The sequence below is a fragment of the Grampus griseus genome, assembly GCF_964374135.1.
Source record: "Grampus griseus genome assembly, chromosome: 2".
Lineage (NCBI taxonomy): Eukaryota > Metazoa > Chordata > Mammalia > Artiodactyla > Delphinidae > Grampus > Grampus griseus.
In genome coordinates, this window is record NC_139018.1 from 137,426,614 (window position 1) to 137,446,066 (window position 19,453).

General features: G+C 43.2%; 1 protein-coding gene across 4 annotated transcripts in view; it reads right to left on the reverse strand.

Moving 5' to 3' along the window:
* Positions 1-8,959: 8,959 nt before the first annotated feature.
* The window catches only part of NTRK3 (neurotrophic receptor tyrosine kinase 3), a gene marked incomplete at both ends in the record, with an annotated part of 370,615 nt that continues 360,121 nt past the window's right edge, over positions 8,960-19,453 (reverse strand). For 3 of the 4 annotated variants that reach the window (XM_082649288.1, XM_082649287.1, XM_082649285.1), the window contains 2 exons: positions 8,960-9,145; positions 12,159-12,317. In XM_082649288.1, the coding sequence (XP_082505414.1) occupies positions 8,960-9,145; positions 12,159-12,317 (345 nt within the window). Of the gene's footprint in view, positions 9,146-12,158; positions 12,318-15,933; positions 15,976-19,453 lie in introns of all 4 variants that reach the window. The other variant, XM_082649286.1, reaches the window with a different exon arrangement.

Here is a 19,453-nt window from a genome sequence, read left to right on the forward strand (position 1 = left end):
AACTGAAGTGACTTGGGCACAGTCACTCAAGCGACACCCAGTGAAGCCAGCTGACTTCCTGCCCGGTGCTCTGTTCTTGTCCTCTGGGACGTTGAACTTTCCCAAGGAAAGTCTAACCCTTCCCCTTCATGTTCCCATTCTATTTGAATGTTTGTGTTTGATATCTCATTGTTTCAGCCCCAGGATAGGTTCAGTAATCTGCTTGAACCAACTTACATTTATATTTATACTTAATATGTACTACAGGTCCCAAATCAGTGCTTCTCCCCCACCCCGAAAAATTAAGTAAGTAAAATCTGCATCAAGGTTCAGTTTGGTTTTGTGTTTCTGAGAAAACAAGTCCAGCCTTTAAATATGAAGGCTCTGAAAACTCAGGATTTAGTTGCCCTTGAAAAGGCCCTAATTTCATAAATGATCAAAAAGTGCAAAAAGGTAGAAAGTCAAAGACTGTGTGCTGATCAGAAAAGGTGAGCCATAGTAAGCTCTAGAAACCACAGCTTGGTGCACACTTGTCTGCACATCCATACGCGTGGAGATGGGTGGGAGAAACACAAATGAGGCACACTGCTTGTTGGACCTTTTGGGACCTTCGGGGAGTGTAGAGGCATTTGTGTGTGTATGTGTGTGCATGCAAACAAGTATAATCTAAGTAATAAAATAGAAAGATGAATGTAGTTTGTCCTATGTGAGCTTGAGCACCCAGCACAAAATACAACACTGATAACTGCTTTTAAATAAAGTTATCAGGTTTGCCTCTTTATGGTTGTGACATCACTTGGCCCAGAAATCCATTTTTCCAGTCAATAAACACAATGTCCTTGACTGGCAACTTTCATTTCTCCTGAAGTAATATCTAAGAGAATACAAGGAGATTCTTGTTACTCATATTAAAGACAAGAGGCAAAGTAGGAAAAACAATTTCAGGGAGAAACAGACATCAGTAAAACCCCAGGGAAATTTGTGGTGGATGCATCTAAGCTAAAGGACTTTTCTCAAGACTTTTTGATGTGATGAATGGCCCCAGTTTGTAGAGAAGTTGTGATTTCAGCTTTGAGGTTTCTGCCAGTCGCTGCACCTCTGTGTGGTTCCATAGTGTGAATTAGAAGGGGTCTGGATCATTCTGGAGCCCACCACCCCATAAGGAGAGAGCTGGCAAGCTGGAGCTTAGGGGACAGCTGCATTCTTTGTAACAACAAGGGGAAAAAGGAGCTGGGCTGTCTCTTTTGTTAGGACCATAGGAAACTTCTACTCAGACATAGGGCAAGCCCTTTGTCCATCAGAACCCACTGTCCCCACCTGACCACCGGGCTGCAGTCAGGACCTGTTACATCTGAACCTGGAAACGCTGGAGGACCGGAAAGCCCAGAGCAGGGCTCACGGACACGGGGCACACTAACTCTTTATAAACCATTTCACTTTGTGCAGCATAAAGGTACACGGCAAAGTTGTTTGTCATCAGTAGAGTGGCTTTCGTGCCTTGATTTGTAGTCCCCTCGGGGGAAAACCAATACGATGACAAACACGTCACTCTGAGCACAAAGCCTGGTTCAGCACCGTGGTCAGAGAGAGGTCAAAACTCCTTCTCCTGGGGTCAGAGCCCAGATGCAGAGAAGAGTGGGTGCGGAGTGAAGGCAGGGGGTGTGGCTGATGGGATTCCAGATGCGATTTGCAGAGATCCACCGCATGCATCTCAATGAGCTCTGCAGTAAACTTCACTGCACAAAGGTTAATCTAGATGTCAACGTTGTCTGACAGCACTGAAATTACTCCAGGGCAGGGCTCCTTCAGAAGTCTTAATATAACAGTCATTTCCATCCTGCCTGCAGGAAATGAAAGTTTCCTGCTTTGTGTGCCGAATCATTCAGTGCCAATTTTCTCCGTTTGAAGTCCAACTGTTTGTGGTCCTGGGATTCACCTCGTATCAAGACCTTCATGAAGTTTAAGAAACTGGATTGTCAGTCCTATGGAAGCAGGAGGATAGGAGTCGAAAGAAAAAGGAAAAAAAGGACAGAAATGAAAGACAAGCTTCTTTACTGAGATTTACTTCTCTACTGTGGAAAGCAGTCATCAAATCATCTGGACCAGGTTTATTTATTCACTCCGAACGTGAGCTCAGAGGCATCAAGTAATGTCGGGAAGCTGTTAAATGGAGATGGAACATAAACTCTTCTCCAAGAGAAAACAAAAGATGTCAGGAAGCTATTCATTTGAGTATGTCCTACCTGTTAACATATTACAAAATTTGTTTTTATGACTCCTATGTACTCTTTTTTTTTTTTTTTTTTGCGGTATGCAGGCCTCTTACTGTTGTGGCCTCTCCCGTTGCGGAGCACAGGCTCTGCGCGCAGGCTCAGCGGCCATGGCTCACGGGCCCAGCTGCTCCGCGGCATGTGAGATCTTCCCGGACCGGGGCACGAACCCGTGTCCCCTGCATTGGCAGGCAGACTCTCAACCACTGCGCCACCAGGGAAGCCCCCATGTACTCTTCTTAAAAGAAGGAAAAGCTACCAGACTTAGCTTAGGCACTCATATTTCTCACTGGGCTTTAGAGATGTTGCATCCATAAGAATGTCAGAGTAGACCATGGTTAGTGGCTGTCCAGGCTCTCAGTCTACCTTCGGACGTTCAGGAAGGATACATAAATTTGTCACAGTATAAACTGAGAAGAAACCAACTTCTCTCGTGAGATGTTAAACTGAAAAACAAGACTTGAGTGACAAGGCGTTTCTCAGAAGGAGAATCCAACAGGCCTTTCCCCAACTACACTATCTTGACACATCTTCTATTAGAAACTTCTAGATTTGTTGGCCATAAGTATCTCTTGCAAGCTACAAGCTTGGGCCATGGCACTGCACACAAAGCATCGTTTACCTTGGTGATTCGGAAAAATTAATAGAGCTCACTGTCCTGCCTCTGTAGGATGGGAAATAGCCCAGCTCACTGGCTTAAGACACCATCCATACTGCAAATATCAGACCAGGTCTTGTTATAAATTTGGAACTTGGTCAGTTAAAGATGAAGGGGAATCTGATTTTCTTATTTTGCCCAAGAATTCCAAGTACTTTGAGAGAGGCCCCCAATCCCCTTGGATCTCCTCGTGAAACAGAAAAGTGTCTATGTTGGCATACCAAGACTTGGGCCAGAGGATCTCTTGTTGCAAAGTACAGAATGTGTTTAGACAGTCAACAGAACTATGATTAGGAGGAATGCACTAGGAAAACAGAGACTGTCAAAAGCCAAGACACAGAACCTTAGGGTGAAACAGCTTATGTTCACAGCAAAAGTCCTAGTACCCAATGCAGGCCTTCAGATATTCACCACATCTCCCACAGTCAGCAATGCCTTTCAGAAAGAGTAAACAATGATCGTCATCTCACATTCTCTCTGTCCCGTCCCTCCTAGGCGCTGGTTTCACCTGCAGTGCTGGTGATTTCAATAGCAACCCCGAAATGGGATGTGATGTGGTAGAAACGGTTAGCTCTTGTGTGATCTATCAACCAGGAAGAGTGATTTTCAGATGCTCAGAATGTTGTCATCAGCATAATTTAATTCAGGGAGCACCAAATGATGAAACTTTACAAGATGCCAGATTTCCCATCAGGACCTTTCTGAATATCTTAGGCCAGTCCATCTCTGGATTTCTCATCCCTGAGAAATGTAAGGGTCAAAGAGATGAAGAATGATGGAATCAATTTGCTGACTCCAAGGGGAACTTCAATGAAGCCATCCCAATTAAATATATAGATATAAGCATACAATGTATATAGGCCTATACTCTCCTTATGATGACATTCCCAGTGATGTTATGCATCCCAAAACATGTTCCGAAGCCTATATTGATATATTAATGATGATACAAAAACTTGGAATCTTCCTTTGAAACCTAGTAAGTGTTGGCCAAAAAAAAAAGAAAGAAAGAAATGGTATCAAAGAAGATATTGGTGCTCCAGTAACCAAAAACATAGTGGCTACAGCAGCATTTTTGGCTCTCAGGCAAATGGCATGGAGTATTCTAGCAGGCTGGCTCTCACCCAAAGTTGACAATAGACATCCCAGGGACATTAGAGGGCAGCTGTCTAGACTGCCAACACACACGGGCTCATGGGACAAACATCTATAGATGTTTCTCTGCTCCAGACTCTGAGCAAAGCACAAGAAAGACCCCAGATCTCAAGACTGTCCATTGGAATAACCGTACCTCGAGTCAAAATAATACTGCTGCTGTTGGGTTTGGAAACCAGCGGCAAAGAAGCCGCTCATCACTCCTGAATGGAGAACTTTAGTGAATGGTCTGCACCTTAAAATGCTGTCCTCTTTCCAACATCCTAGCTCCTCACAATAGCAGGTGAAGGTAAAAATCTCTTGGATTTTGACCCAGAGTGCAGATTGCCAGTGGCCTGTCTGGGCAGTAGGCAGGCCCGTCTCCACATCTTGGAATAGTTTCTGTCAACTTTGGGTATGTTGGTGTTGAATGGAGTAGGATGGCCAGTTGAGGAGGACAGGCTGCTGACAGTCAGTCAAGGGGCCGGATGGCAGCCTCCCTGAAGAGCATGAAAATCGGGTCCTGGACTTGCCTGCCTGGCCTCCCTCCACCAACAGCCCTTAAATCTAACAGTCACTGAGCCTTTCTCGTTTGCCTTCTATAATCAATTTCTTACCATTGATAACTGTCCCTCATCCCCATCGTTAACGACCTTTTATTTTCTCTTATTTCTAACAAGTAAGTTTAAAAAAACAAAAAAGTGAGACCAGAACATAATATTTTTTAACTGAAAGGGACCTTAAAGATATCTATTTCCACCTTCTAAATGTCTCAGATGAGAAATCTGATAATCTGAAAAGTTAGCTGACTTGGCCAATGCCACCTGAGTAACTAGAGCAAAGCCAGGAATTTCGATGGTCTTTCCACCACTCCATGTTGCCACCTAACTTCCCATGTATCCTGCACTCTCCAGGCATGACTGACCCCTTTTGCTTCTGAGTTGAGTCTCGTGCAACCCCAGAAACCTGCAGTCTGCTCTCCCATTGGTGTTGATTTCTGTAGTATTTAGCACCAAAAATACATGCACTGGTGTAGTCTGCAAAGTAAGCATCACCAGAGAAAAAGAGTCATGTTCAACCTGAACCCCGAGGGACCAAGGATCCTTTGCCTCCAGCGGGAAGCCTCTCTCCAGGGATGATTTGTGCACAGTCTTCTGAGCGGAGGAAGCATCAAGATTTTGTCTGTTAACTAAATCAAGATCCACCCAGAGGTCAGGGATATAATTAGAGGGCAGCATCTGGTTCACATCCAAAGTAAAGAACTGGAAGGACCCTTGGCCATGGCACCCTACTCCAAGGTGGGCATCCAACAGCAGGTCACTCACACCCAGTCCTGGAGGGGACCAGGTGAGGATGGCATGGCAGGGAGACCAGCCTGGGGAACCTGGAGCATCTATCACAGCTACAAAGGAGCTTGCATAATGCTACACCCCTTCCCGGTCGCTCAGACATGGACTTCTAAACCGTGGAGTTTGGTAGGGGGCGATGAGATTGAAGTAGACTGGAGTGGCCATACTGGCTAATGGGATGTCATTTCAACACCCATTTAACTACCTCAGGCTCCTTAAAAATAAATAAGTAAGTAAATAACACTTCACCAGGGCCTTTTGCCTGTGTAGGAAGTCTAGGAGGGTGAAGGAGACCAGATGCTCCTTGTAGGCGTAAAGTAACCTCGGGCACTTCAGCTCCTGCATCGTTGTGACTGCAAAGGAGGAGAGGACAGTCTTATTGGAACCCACCTGTGCTCAGGCCAATGAGCCCTCTGAGGCAACTGCCCCCACCCATGCAAGGCCTGCAGAGGGCTGCCCTGGCATTCCAGAGTGGTCCTGAGAAAAGGGACACAGAGAGTCGGTGCTGTTGGAGTCTAAGAATTCCAGAATGTAGAAGGGGCCAGAGATTAGCAAACACACCTCTTATTTTGCAGATGGAGAAACGGAGACATGGGGGAGTCTTCTCGGTCCTCCCTCTACAGAAGAATCCACCTTCTCTGCTCATCCCAGAGCCCTGAGTACCCTTTCCATTTCCACAGCCCCATTCTCTGTCTCCTTCACTCTCCAAAAAGACTTTTTATTTCTTCCACCTGCTGAGGTTAGTAAGTCAACATGCAGACTCTCTACACAGAGAGCACAGCAAGGGCAGTGAGAAAGCAGGCCCACCCCCTCTGTTCCTCCAACCCCGTACCCTTCATCTTGGAGTCTTACAGGAGACAGCTGCTTACGATGGACGTGAAGAGGGTGTGACCCCAAGGCATACATAGAGGCTGAAGAGACTCAGACAAGGGCAATCTGACAACACCAGTCTCCTTGTCCGCAAAGGAATTGCGTACTTCCATTAGGCCATGAGGACGCAGCGCCCTGAGCTGAAACCCTACTGCATTCTGCATTCCCAATTGCCCATCAATCCCTCCCCACCCTCCCTTTCTTCCAGACTATCAGGGACTCTGAGGTTCTAGGAACACACAGCCAAGAAGATGGAAGCTACACAGTGTCTGTATGGGGGAGGACGTGGCAGCAACAGGAGCCTTGGAGCCTCATCTCTCACTAAGAGACACCTCCCTGCAGCTGCCCCAGATCGCTCCCTCCTTGAACAACTTTCCCTTAGTTCGCTAGGGCCAAACCAGACTGCAGAGTTCAACCCAGCATTAACAGCCCCGGAAGAGACCAAGGCCCACCAGGTGGAAAGACAAGGGGGGAGACTGCCATAGGATAGCACAGGATTCTTTTGAGGGGGTGCATCCCAAGAGCTCTCCTCCAAAGTCCTCGGGGCTGGGAACACAGCACAGAGAGAAAAGACACACCCAACTCCAACTCCCCTCCCTCCCCTCCCAGCCCCACTCAGCAGCCTCAGCCATCCCTGAAGCATGCCTCCAACCCCCCCCCACCCCCCCCCCGCCTCCCCCCAGCCCCCGCCACCGTGGCCTACAGTCCGAGCACAGCTCGGAATAAAAAATATCTGTGGGTCTAAAAAAAGAAGCAAAACCACCAACACAAAATTCAGTCCCAAACCCCACAAAGGATGCCTGCACTGCAGCTGACCAGAACATCCAGGCGGCTGATGGTCCCTTAAGCTGGCCAAGAGGGGTGCAGGTTGGGGGACCCAGAGGCTCCAGTCGGGCAAAGCCAGTCCCTTCGGTAGCTCTGTGCTTGGGTGAGGCGGAGGGACCGGTGGCCTGGGAGAAGCACATCCTCTTCTCCCCAGCTGGAGGGCTCTGTGGGGCTAGGCTGTGGGTTTCCACGGGCATTTTGTTGTCACGGGTCGGGGGGCCCGGAGGTGCACCCCTGTCGCAGTCTTTGACAGCGGCAGCTGGGAAGGCAGTGATTCCCCTGGTGTCGGGGCAGAGGGAGCTGGCCCCAGCCCAAATGCTTCCTTCTCTCTCCCTGGTCAGGGCTCCGTCCTCATTAAGATGCCAAGCCTGCGGCAGCGGCCAGGCGTTGGATGCTTCCCCAGGCAGCCTCGGCCCCTCCCCCTGCACCCAGTCCACAGAAGTGATTTCTCAGCCCCTGCATTTTCACAGCACTCAAAGGCAGATGCATCAATCCTTCCAGGGGCTGGAAACGTGAGGAGAATGACAAGGGGCCGGATGTAGGTGCCAAACAGATTCTCCCCGCCCCGCCCCCCGGCTCCTGCCCACTCCACTGCCTGGCTCCCTGAAGCAAGCACTGCCCCAGCCTCTCGCCAGACCTGGGCCCCTTTCTCGGCAGTGGGGTTTACCTGGGACTTCCTAGAGGCCCAGGAAGTGCGAGCTAGAATCTAGAGAAGGCGGGTTGAGAAATAGACGACCCAGAGGGGCAGACCTTATAAGACCTGCAAAGAATGAAGTCTCCTGCCATTGGAACCCTGCTGTGCCCACACGTGCAGACAACACGGGGGATGTCTGACACCCCCCTTAACTCCCCAATAGCCTGAATGTCGGAGGTGCGGCCAAGGAGACTTTCCAATGATGGAAAGACAGGAGGCAGTGCGTTGCAGGGTTCAGATTTCAGCTTTTAATTCTGTGGTTCTTTAAATCCAGAAAGTCCAGTTCTTGAAGTCCAGAGGAGAGATGACACAACTCTTTCAAATTCAGGAAGGAACTTGAGCATAGTTTACAACAAGATGGATGTAGTCCACTGTCGCCATTGTTTTGTGTTTTGCTGTCGTTGTTGTTTTGTTCAGTGTTTACCTGTAGGCGCCACTGCTGACTCCCCAAAGCATCAGAACTATACTTTCTAGAAAAGACAAATTAGAAAATTGTCTTGAGGGGGAGGAAAGGAGGAAGGCGTGGAGCAGATGGTCAGGGGATGTGTGAGGCGTCCCAGAGGCCCCTGGTTCGGTGTTCTTTCCTTGCTGAGCCTGTCGATGAGGTCTGCCCATGCACATATGCAGAGCTTGGAGCTAACACACCTGTGCAGATGATCACCTGTGCAGCAGTGACTGGCACTCCACCCCAGCTCCTCCAGTCCCAACGTGAAGATTGTCTCTGTGCATCGTCAAAGTCTTCTGCTCCCAGAAGTCGGAGCTGAAGAAGCACGGGCCACAGCCTGCATCTAAGGGAAGTTTCAATTGCATTCATAATACTTAAGATTTTCTGAGTTGTTGTTACAGTCTTATGGTTTGTGTATCAGCAGCTTCTCTGTGCATTAGAGAAGAGGTTATCTCTCTGTAGATATAGATAGATAGATAGTTAGATATATAAATATATATATATATATATATATATATATATATATATATATATATATATATGCCAAACTGCCTTACAGGGTTTTTATTCTTTCTTTTTTTTTCAGTGTTGTATGTGTAGCAGGCACTTGAGTTTATATGAAGATGTTTGCTTCAGTCAAGGATGGAAGAAAAGAGTCTGTGCAGTGGAAAAGAAGGGGTGTGAGGCCGGGAGAGAAGAGGCAACAGAATATGAATTCACGACCACTGGCCACCACTAGCCAAGGATGTCCAAGTAGATGGGGGTGGCTTTCCCCAGAGCATGGAGGATTTTGTAGATCTCCTTGATGTTCAGCCGCTGCTGCGGTTCCCTCTGCCAGCACCCCAGCATGACATCGTACACCTCTTTGGGGCAGACTCGGGGCCTCTCCAAAACACGACCTTGGGTGATGCACTCAATGACCTGAAAAAGGGAGGAGAACAGGGAAGTTATCACCAAAGCTCAGCCTTGGCCCTGTGGCTCAGGCGCAGCAGAAGGCAATGACATCACTGATGAGCTTCAGTGCAGAGGCGGGGTACCCTCCTGAGGCTGGGCTGGAGACCAGAGTTGCTCGCCTGTCCTGTGCATGGGTTCCAAGGGCCACGATCCAGCACTAGCTGGTCCAGCCCACGGCTGCCGTCTATTCTCCATCTCTTAGGCCAGGCCTCCAACTCCCACAGACACTCTTCCTTTCACTTCTCTCTTCCTCTCTAGTCCTGAATCTTATCTAGATGACTGAGCTGCATTCATTTCCCACTTGGCAGTGGGGATTGGCAACTGACCTGTCCCACCCCCTCTTAGGAGCCTGCATGATTTTGAAACCCCCTTGAAGGAGCTCTGCCCCTCCATGGCTCCCACTTCCTGTCAAGCTCCCCTCCCAGGCACAGCCTCGGTGCACATGTGATGCTTACCTCTAAGCCATTACACAGGTCCCTTCCTCAGTGAGGCTCATCCTCCCTTGCTCTTTGCACTAAACCATGTATTCTGTTTCTTGAAAAGTCCTTAACACTAGGACTAACCACCTGATTCACCACTGCCCAGCTGGGTGTCCGGAGAAAGTCAATTAACCTCATAGGATCTCAGCATCCTCACCTGTAAGATGGGGATCAAATGTCTCCCTTGACCACCTCCTAAGACTGCTGTAAGGACCAAATGAGGCCAGGGAAAGGGATTGTATGAGCCACTGTACCAAACGGGAGGCCATAGGGAGGAGTAGGAAGAAAGCAAATAACGTACCCCTGGACCATCCCCAGCTGGCCCCTCAGGACCACGCCTGTAATTTGCAGTTCAATTCCAATTCCCCAAAAAGATTTCTTTGCTGACACTGTGAATTTTCAAGATTCTATCTTACAGTTCTCAGGTTATTTTAACTTCTGCCTAACTCTCCCACTGTAACCTTGGGCAACTTATGTACCCCAAACCACAGTTTCCTCATTTTGAAGACAGACTGTGATGATAAAAATCACACAGAATTTTCTCTAGTAGAGTATGTGAAAAATGTTATTTCCCTCTCTTTGCCCCCATTAATCTGTATATAGTTTTTATCTCCCTAGGCTGCCCCCAACAGCGCCTTGTCTAGAGTGTGGGCTCATGTCACTCTGACTCTGAGATGGCTTGTCAAACAATCACTGTGTTAGCACTTTCCTGGTCCTGGTCACCCCAGAGTCTGCAAAGGCCCACTAGGCTCTGTTCTTTGCCAGCCTGAAAGGTCTCCAGCTGTTCCTGTCCCGTTTTTATTTGAACCCTGTCTCCACCTTCCATTACCTTCACCTCCATGAAAAGGGGTCCAGTTCAAACTGCAGTAGCCACTGCCTAGTGCTAAGATTAAAAGCACTGAAGGGTGGTGTCTCCTCCAATGTGGGGCTCTCCAGCTTGTCAATTTCAATAGAGCAACTCATTATCAGTGACTGTCAGGACTTCACTGCTGGTGTTGGTAGAGTGGAAGCGGTGGCTGGTGGTAGGAAGCCCATCTTCAAGGCCAGTGCCTTACCAAGCAGTGTCAGAGACGACCACAAGAGCCCCGTTAGCTACTCTAAGCCAGTTTAGGTAACCAGGACAGATCATCTGCTGAGACCAATAGAACCCTCAGCCCAGATTCCCCTCTTTACTAGGGCAACCAAACTACATAGGGGCTGTGATCAGGGTACCTTGTGTGCCTGAGTGCATGCAAATGTGCCAACACGTGTACACAAGCATGTGTATATATGCATGCATGCGTGTGTATGTGTGTGTATGTTTACCACTACCCCCTACCCAGGAAAACAATAATTTTTTAAAGCATCATAACAAATGAATTCTGATATACCCACTTACATTTTTTTTAAAGGTCGTCAAAATATTTTGTCCTATTTTGGGAAATGTGGTCAGGATCCATTCAGTTTGCAAATGATGAGACGTTACAAATGTAATGAAATGCCTACTTTTCAGTCTTTGACATTTACTTAATTAAACGGTCAGGGTATAGGAAAGCAAAAATGAACATAGCTTCCAAGAAGAGAGACACTTTCTGGAATATTCAGATAGGATTCTAATATTAAAAGGTCCTCATGTTCATGTTTTCCTGGAAAACAGAAGACCATAAACTGCAATCTTTTATAGGTCTGCTGGGTTGGGAGACCAAGCCCTTTACTGCCTACAGACTGGACTGAGTTCCCTGGGAGGACACAATGGCACTGAGAAGCATCTTGCTTTGGACCACGGCCCAAGCCTTCTCCAGGCTGATGCTTTCACCTCTGGCCAGTCCATTCCAGAACCCCAAGCAGCGCCCCTTCCTTTGTCCTGAATTTCAACAAGTGTTTGTGTGAAAAGTACTGAGTTAGTATAGGCTAATGTACTTAGGAAAATGCCTGGCACTAAATGTTAGCTATTATTAAATTTGATGACTAGCATTTTTTATTAATATTGTAAATCAAAAGTATAAAATACATAATGTGTATATTATTACATTTACTGTTATGATTCATCTTATTCCTGGAAGTCCACACACAGCTCTGTCAGTAACATGAAATTTGCTTTGCCAGTTCACCTTCCTGCACATCTCTGGGCCTGGTCTACCTAAAGCCTTTGGGGACCCAGATGACTTGGGCATAGTAGGTGTTTCCACAAGATGGCACAATTGAAAAACTCATAGTTGTTTTTTGTTTTCACTTTCTGTCTTAGTGAAACATTTGTGATTTTTAAGTGTAGCAGAGCAAACAGAACCGTGACTTGCATCTCAATTTCAACATCTAATTTCATGCTCTCTTGACAATCACAGCACATTTCCTACAGCTATAATTTTTTTTCTACCAAGAAGGTCTCTCCTTCTGCTTCTGCCAGCATTTGCTCTGCTGGCTCCAAACCCCACCTAATGTTTTACACACTCTAAGTGCTGGCCTGAGATGTCTCTTATCAGCCTTCCTCCAAGTCAAGCTTCCCATCTGTCCCCTTTCTGTACCTCCGTGTTTGAGAGCTGGAACCATGGCTGTTTTCCATAGGTGAAGATCTCCCAGAGAATCACCCCAAAGCTCCACACATCGCTTTCCGTAGTGAACTTCCGGTACATGATGCTTTCAGGGGGCATCCAACGAATGGGGAGCATGGTGTGTCCTCCCACCTAAAAGGGGTCGAGACAGAAGCACACACAGTGACCAGATTGCCAGAATCAGTCACATCAGTCTGCACTCTTCATAGGCAGATGCCCTCTTGATGCATCTTATTCTAAGATAACCAAACGTGATGCAACTTTTGTGACGGGGCGTGGGGGGCCAGTGGAGATAAGCCTACGATACTGCAGGCAGCTAGAGTAGCAATTAGAGATAACACCTAAGGGAAGGTATGTTCCTTGGCATGGAATATAAAGAAAGATTACAAGATGATTTGAAGTGGGAAAGAAGATTTCAGAATCTGGTACTACAATCTAATCTAACCTTGAGAGGGAGTCCAGAGGGAAGTCACAGAATCACTGAGCAAGGCTACCAAATATCAGAGTATTTGCAGATATTAGGTTAGACTCCTTGGCCAAGGAGGTTAAAGCACAGCATGGTCCATGTGCATCTAATCTGTATTACTATGACTTTAGCTTTATCTGACAATCTTGAATTTCTCACTGCTACTTAGAACTCAGTGTTCTGAGTGAAGGGGATAGGGAAGTTCAAAAGTATGAAAGACCACATGCTAATGAGAAATCAGGTGGACCAGAAGAGAATTCACAACCGTTCTTATCAAGATCTCAAAGGCCAGTAAGGAAAGTGTTTTTTTTTAAATAGCCCGAGGAGGACATCAGCCACCTGTGGGTTTACAGATCTGACAGCCAAGGGCAAGAGGAAGTTACTGACATTCAGGGTACACTTTCCTGAGAAAAAACGTTAGGGAAATCCTCACTGCCCAGGAGGTTAGAGATATTATTAGCATAAGTGGAAGAAAATTCACAGCATGTTTTAGAACTCAGGAACTAACTGTATCATTCATAAATAGAGCATCAGAAATGGGAACTTCTGGCTAATACATGAAACTTGTTGGAAAACTGCTTTTGACTGATAGAAAAAGCTCTCTATAAATGTCCTGACGAACTATTGGTATTAATCAAAGTTCTCATTTTTATGATGGGCCAGTTGGAGGAATTATAATCATAAACACTTAAGAAAGAATGACTTGTTGGCGATGGGCAACCTTGTTTCTAAAAAAAGAAAAAGAGATCATGTTTGCCTTATCCACTTGAAGTATTTTAGAAGATAAATGATAACATGAATTTGCAGAAGTTGTTTTCAACCTGGGATTTTATAATCAAGGTAGCTCTGTATCAAATGTAAAGACAAATGAAGATGTTTCTTTCAGACAAGCAGACTCAGAAAGTGTACCACACATAGCCTTTGAGAAAAACAAAGAAGAAAAAATTGAGGATGTACTCCAGAAAAACGGAAAAAGAATCTAAAATATACGATGACTTGGAATATAACAAAGAGTGCAAAGCAAATAAGCCACAAAAAACACAATTTAAATCTAAATAATGGTCACTAATGTGGTAGTAAAATGTAATATAATTACTAATAAATGATTTCTGTAAAATAGAGGCATAAAGTAAATAAAAATAGTAATAATACAAATAGTACTATCACTGCTATTATTAACAATATTCTGGAATGAAACTTCCAGATGATTTCAACAATAAGTGCACAGACGAGTAGGTAGGGAAATAATCAAAAGCCTGATAAGGGCTCTGTCTTTTAGAAGGAAGGGCAAGGGAGCTTACAGAAAGTCATCAGTTGTTGATTATAACAGTTTAAATTTAAATGTGCTTGCTAGAATTTTAAAGTAGCTTCTAAAAGAATAGAAATAGTACATATAGCTTCCAAACCAGTTTCAGGAAAATAGAACTAAAAATCTCTAACCAATACCAAAAAGACTACAAAAGGGGGGAGGGATAATAGTGAATAGCACAAAATGAAAAAGAAGTTTAAATAATATCACTATAAACAATAAGAATTAATGGGTTATATATGACACCTCTTAAATAAGAGAAACATTTATGTTAAAAAATCAATATGCATGTTATCTAGAAAAGACATATTTAAAAGGAAATAACAGAAAATACTGAAAATTTTGAAAGAATTTTGAAAATACTGAAACTTTTGAAAGAATACAAAAATATAACAAATAGTAAAAAAAATTGAATATACAATGTGTATAATATTCACTGTACATAATAATATATGACAATATATAATTGAATATATAATATATTGAATAGATAATATTCAATATGTATAATATACATTGAAAATATAATTCATATATAGTATATCGAATATATGTCATATATTCAATATAGAACATATCAAAATTGAATGCATATATGAAAAAATTTCAGAAAGCCAAGAACTAAATGGATACAAAGTGGTCTATATTATATTTGAAGATGGTAAAATTCGCCATTATGAAAATTATGAACTCTTTTGCTCCAATTAAGATAGCAACAAAAATGTATAAAAAGTAAAACAGGTTATAAATAAAGGAAAACTAACAAAGCTACAATTACAATGGAAAATTAAAACACTTATTTTGCAAAATGATAGATCAAGAAGACAACAAAAATAAAGATACATTTAAAAAATAAAAATAATGAGTTTTAATTGATATATATGAGTGATGCGTGTACATTTCAGCCTCCTGAAAAAGCTGCATATTAATTTCAATTATCTAAAAGGCGTTTATAAAAACCAATCACATATTATCCTCACAGGAACTCTGAAATTCCAAGAGAAGAAACAAAGTAAACATAAGGTAAAAATAAAAGAAGAAAAGCCATTCTTTCAAAAGATGCCCAAAATTACCAACATCCTTTCCTGATTAAAAGCCCTAATTCATTAGTAATAAAAGGTAACTTCCTGTATTTAATATACTAAATATCATATTAGAAGGTATCTTCTATTACTGATTTTATGCAATATTTTTCAGGTGGCCCTAGCCACTACAATAAAGCAGGAATAAAAACAAGGTAAAAATACTGAAAAGGAGGAGTCAAAACACCATTGTTTGCATATGATATGACAGTTCAAGACAATTAGCTAAAAAGCAATTAGAACCATTATATGGTTTAGTAAGCTACCCAGACATGAAATGAATATACAAAAATCAGACTATTCTCATGCACTAGTAAAATGACTTCAAAATTCAATAAACATGCTCGTACATTAGCAACAACAACAAAATGTTTAAGATTCCTAGGTATAGCTTTAGCAGAAAATATACAAGGTCTATGTAAAGAAAAGTATTGAAAAACATAAAAGAAGATCTGAATACATGGAAAGATTGTCTTTTCCTTGGATAGGAAGACTCAATATCATGAACCTCTCATTCTTCCCTAAAATTAATCTAAAAATTCAACACAATCTAAATAAAACCCTCAATGGAATGATATATGGAAACTGACAATATGATACCAAAATTCATTGAGAGGAGTAAATATTTGATTAAAAAAACTAAGATATACTTGAGATAGAACAACAAGGGATATTAGCTGTATCAGATAGCATAACATATTGTCAAACTACAGGAATGAACACATTGTGTTACTGGCATAGCAATAGACAATTTCACTGATCAATGGAACAAAATAGAGTCCAGAAGCAGACCCATGTATCAATACTGGAATTTAATATATGAAATGATAGGTTAGTAATCAGTGTTGGGACAATGAACTATTCATTTAAAAAGTACACTTAGATACCTACCTCACACCATATACAAAAATCATTTCCAGATGGATTAAAGAGCTAAACATAAAAAACAAAACAATAATCATATTAGAAGAAAACTTAGAAAAGTATTTGGATAACCTCAGGAGAGGAAGGCCTTCCTAAATAAGACACATGTTCAAGGAGCCATAAAGGACAGAATTCAGAGATACCACTGGTATAAAATTCAATACTTTTGCATGGCAAAATACAAAATAAGCATAGTTAAAAGACAAATGACAGAGAAAATATTTGCAATATATGTAACAAGGAATTAAAATCCATATATTATAAAGTGCTTCCTTAAATTAGTTAAAAACAAGAAATCCAACAGAGAAATGAATCAAGGGTAAGAGTAGATGATTCACAAAACAGCTACAAATGGCCACAAACACATGAAGAAATGTCAAAACAATAAAAGACACATTTTTTTAATATTATGTGGGGAAAATGAAGAGACTGGGATTATCCAGTGCATGAGAGGTCCTGAGGAAGAGTTATTCCTTGCTAAGACTGGGGTAGCCTTTTTTGAGGGCAGCCTGGCAGAATCTGTCCACATTAAAGATGTTAAGTGTCTTTTAATCCAGCAATTTTACTTCTAGAAGTCTTGGAAAAATACTTGCTCATGTAAGCAAAAATACTTCGTTGAAGATATTTTATTTCATTGTTTTTAAGGGCAGCAATTTGTTCATCATTAAATGTATATGCAGCAGTTAAAAGGAATAGAGTAGAGTTATGTAGAGTGATATGTCAATACGTCTAGGATATAGTAAATGAAAATGCAAAACACTAAAAATATATATTAGCATTCTCATTTATGTAAAAATGTGTATGCATAGGGCTTCCCTGGTGGCGCAGTGGTTGAGAGTCCGCCTGCCGATGCAGGGGACACAGGTTCGTGCCCCGGTCCGGGACGATCCCACATGCCGCGGAGCGGCTGGGCCCGTGAGCCATGGCCGCTGAGCCTGCGCGTCCGGAGCCTGTGCTCCGCAACGGGAGAGGCCACAATAATGAGAGGACCGCGTACCGCAAAAAAAAAAAAAGAAGTGTATGCATAAGCAAATATATTAAAAGGCAATAATGTATTATATAACTCTGTAAATGCATAGAAAAGGTCCAGAAATATAGCCATTAAACCAGTGGTTTTCTCTAGAAAGGAGAGTGAGAACCGACCACAGAGAAAATTCCATTTTTTTTACCATAGTATGTATTTCTATGCTGTTTGTAATTTTATCATAATCGTGTGCCACATCTAAAAATTTTAAACAATAAAAGAAAAAAATAAACATATGACTAAAGGAAAACCAGTGGACCTAATTTATTTACATTCTAAATCAAAATATTACTTTTGAAGAAAAATTGGGTTTTTGACAGAATCTAGTGGAATGGTTTATTGTACCTGGTTTCTTGAATAAAAAGAAAAAGAGGTTAGGAATATGGGAACATTTTTCTTGATGAAAAATGGTAAATAACAGATTCCTCCAAATTGATGCTGGTTGTTTGCCTCATTTGATGATTTTATACACAATCCGAAAGAGCCATTCCAAATTGAAATTTCCAAGTTTACCGTAAAAGAAATTTGAATGTGCTGGTGTAAACTTTGATGAGCTTAAGCGTCTGGGCAGAAAATTATCAGAAGGGTATTAATTGGCCACAGAGGTACCACTAAGAAGAACTTTATCAAGATTTTCTCTGGGCAGCACCACCAATGTGGGTGAATTTTATATGACAGTCCTCCAGAAGTGGACTAAAACATTTCAAGTGAACTGTGATATAACAATGAAAAGTAATAAGTTGGAAGTCAGAAGCTTGTATTCTGATGTGACTTATTTATTTTTTTTTTGCGCTACATGGGCCTCTCACTGTTGTGGCCTCTCCCGTTGCGGAGCACAGGCTCCGGACGCGCAGGTTCAGTGGCCATGGCTCACGGACCCAGCCGCTCCGCGGCATGTGGGATCTTCCCAGACTGGGGCATGAACCCGTGTCCCCTGCATCGGCAGGCGGACTCTCAACCACGGTGCCACCAGGGAAGCCCTGATGTGACTTGTGACAAGCTCTTAACCTCTTTGAATTTCAGTTTCCTCATCTTCAACATAGGAGTCAAGCAACGGCCGTATCTAAAGTGAGATGATGTATATAAAAACCAACTGAGCATCACTAAACACAAAAAATAATACACGTAAAGTGCAATGACTGTGCCCTATGTGTAGTGAGCAGCAGAGCAAACCTGATTTCCTAGATTGTCCATATTTCCCATAGATCCAACTAGACTACACTGATTTTCCTTCAGAGCTACCTGCATTCTTGTGTCCTTCTCCCACATTGGAGGGATACAGTCTGGGAAAGGTAGTGGTCAAATCCTTCCTTGGTAAAAAAAAATACTGACAAATATCCCCATAGCGAAACCTAGCCAGGCAAGCAATGGGCTGAAATAATAATCTTAATAAAAATAGTCCTAATTAATGCACACTAAATATCAGCCACTGGATGTTTACACACACCCCACATTTAATCCTCTCTCTTGTCCTATGTGGTAGAATTCCCTAGTAGCCCCATTTCACAGATGAAGATAAGGTGATTTGCCTAGGCACTGCCTGAGAAATTCTTGCTAATGATCCAAGCTCTCAATGAGATACATTAAGGATCTGAAAGCTGAGCTTTAAAATAGGAAATATATAGGAATAAGACGAAAATTCCAAGAAATGAGTCTAAAAATAAAATAACTTCTTGGAGAGCTTCGGATTACACTACCTTGAGTAATACCTTTCACCACCTCTGTTATTGTGGATTCGGGTACTGTCAGCCTGATCTTCCTTTATAAAGTTCCCTTTTAGGGCTTCCCTGGTGGTGCAGTGGTTGAGAGTCCACCTGCCGGTGCAGGGGACACGGGTTCGTGCCCCGGTCCGGGACGATCCCACATGCTGTGGAGCGGCTGGGCCCGTGAGCCATGGCCGCTGAGTCTGCGCGTCCGGAGCCTGTGCTCCGCAACGGGAGAGGCCACAACAGTGAGAGGCCTGCGTACCAGAAAAAAAAAAAAAGTTCCCTTTTACCTAAAAATGTCAGCAGCCATTGATGATCATTGCCCAGATCCATTATTTCATTAGTGGCTTTAAAAGGGTGACATTCTAATTCTAGCATTCCCTCTGCATAGATTAGCTGGAAATCTTCTATGAATAAAAACTTTCCTTCACTAACTATTTGGTTACACTGATAACAGTTTATACTAGAAACTTTCCTTCACTATTTGGTTACACTGTTTTGTTTTAGTTTGGTTTTGAGAAGCATCATCAATTCTTTGTGTGTGCGCTTGTGTGTGTGTTAATACATTTGAAGTGTTTCCATCAATTATAATTGCTCTTTTTGATGTTCAACTGTTCAATCTTTGGCCAGTAGCAGCCTCTTCAAGTTGGCACCTCTCACCAAACCCCAGTGGTCTTTGATAGCATCCTTGCTTTTGGACAAGAAAAAATATCCTAGGCTCATCTTGTCCATTTGCTGCCCTGGCCCTAGACTCTGT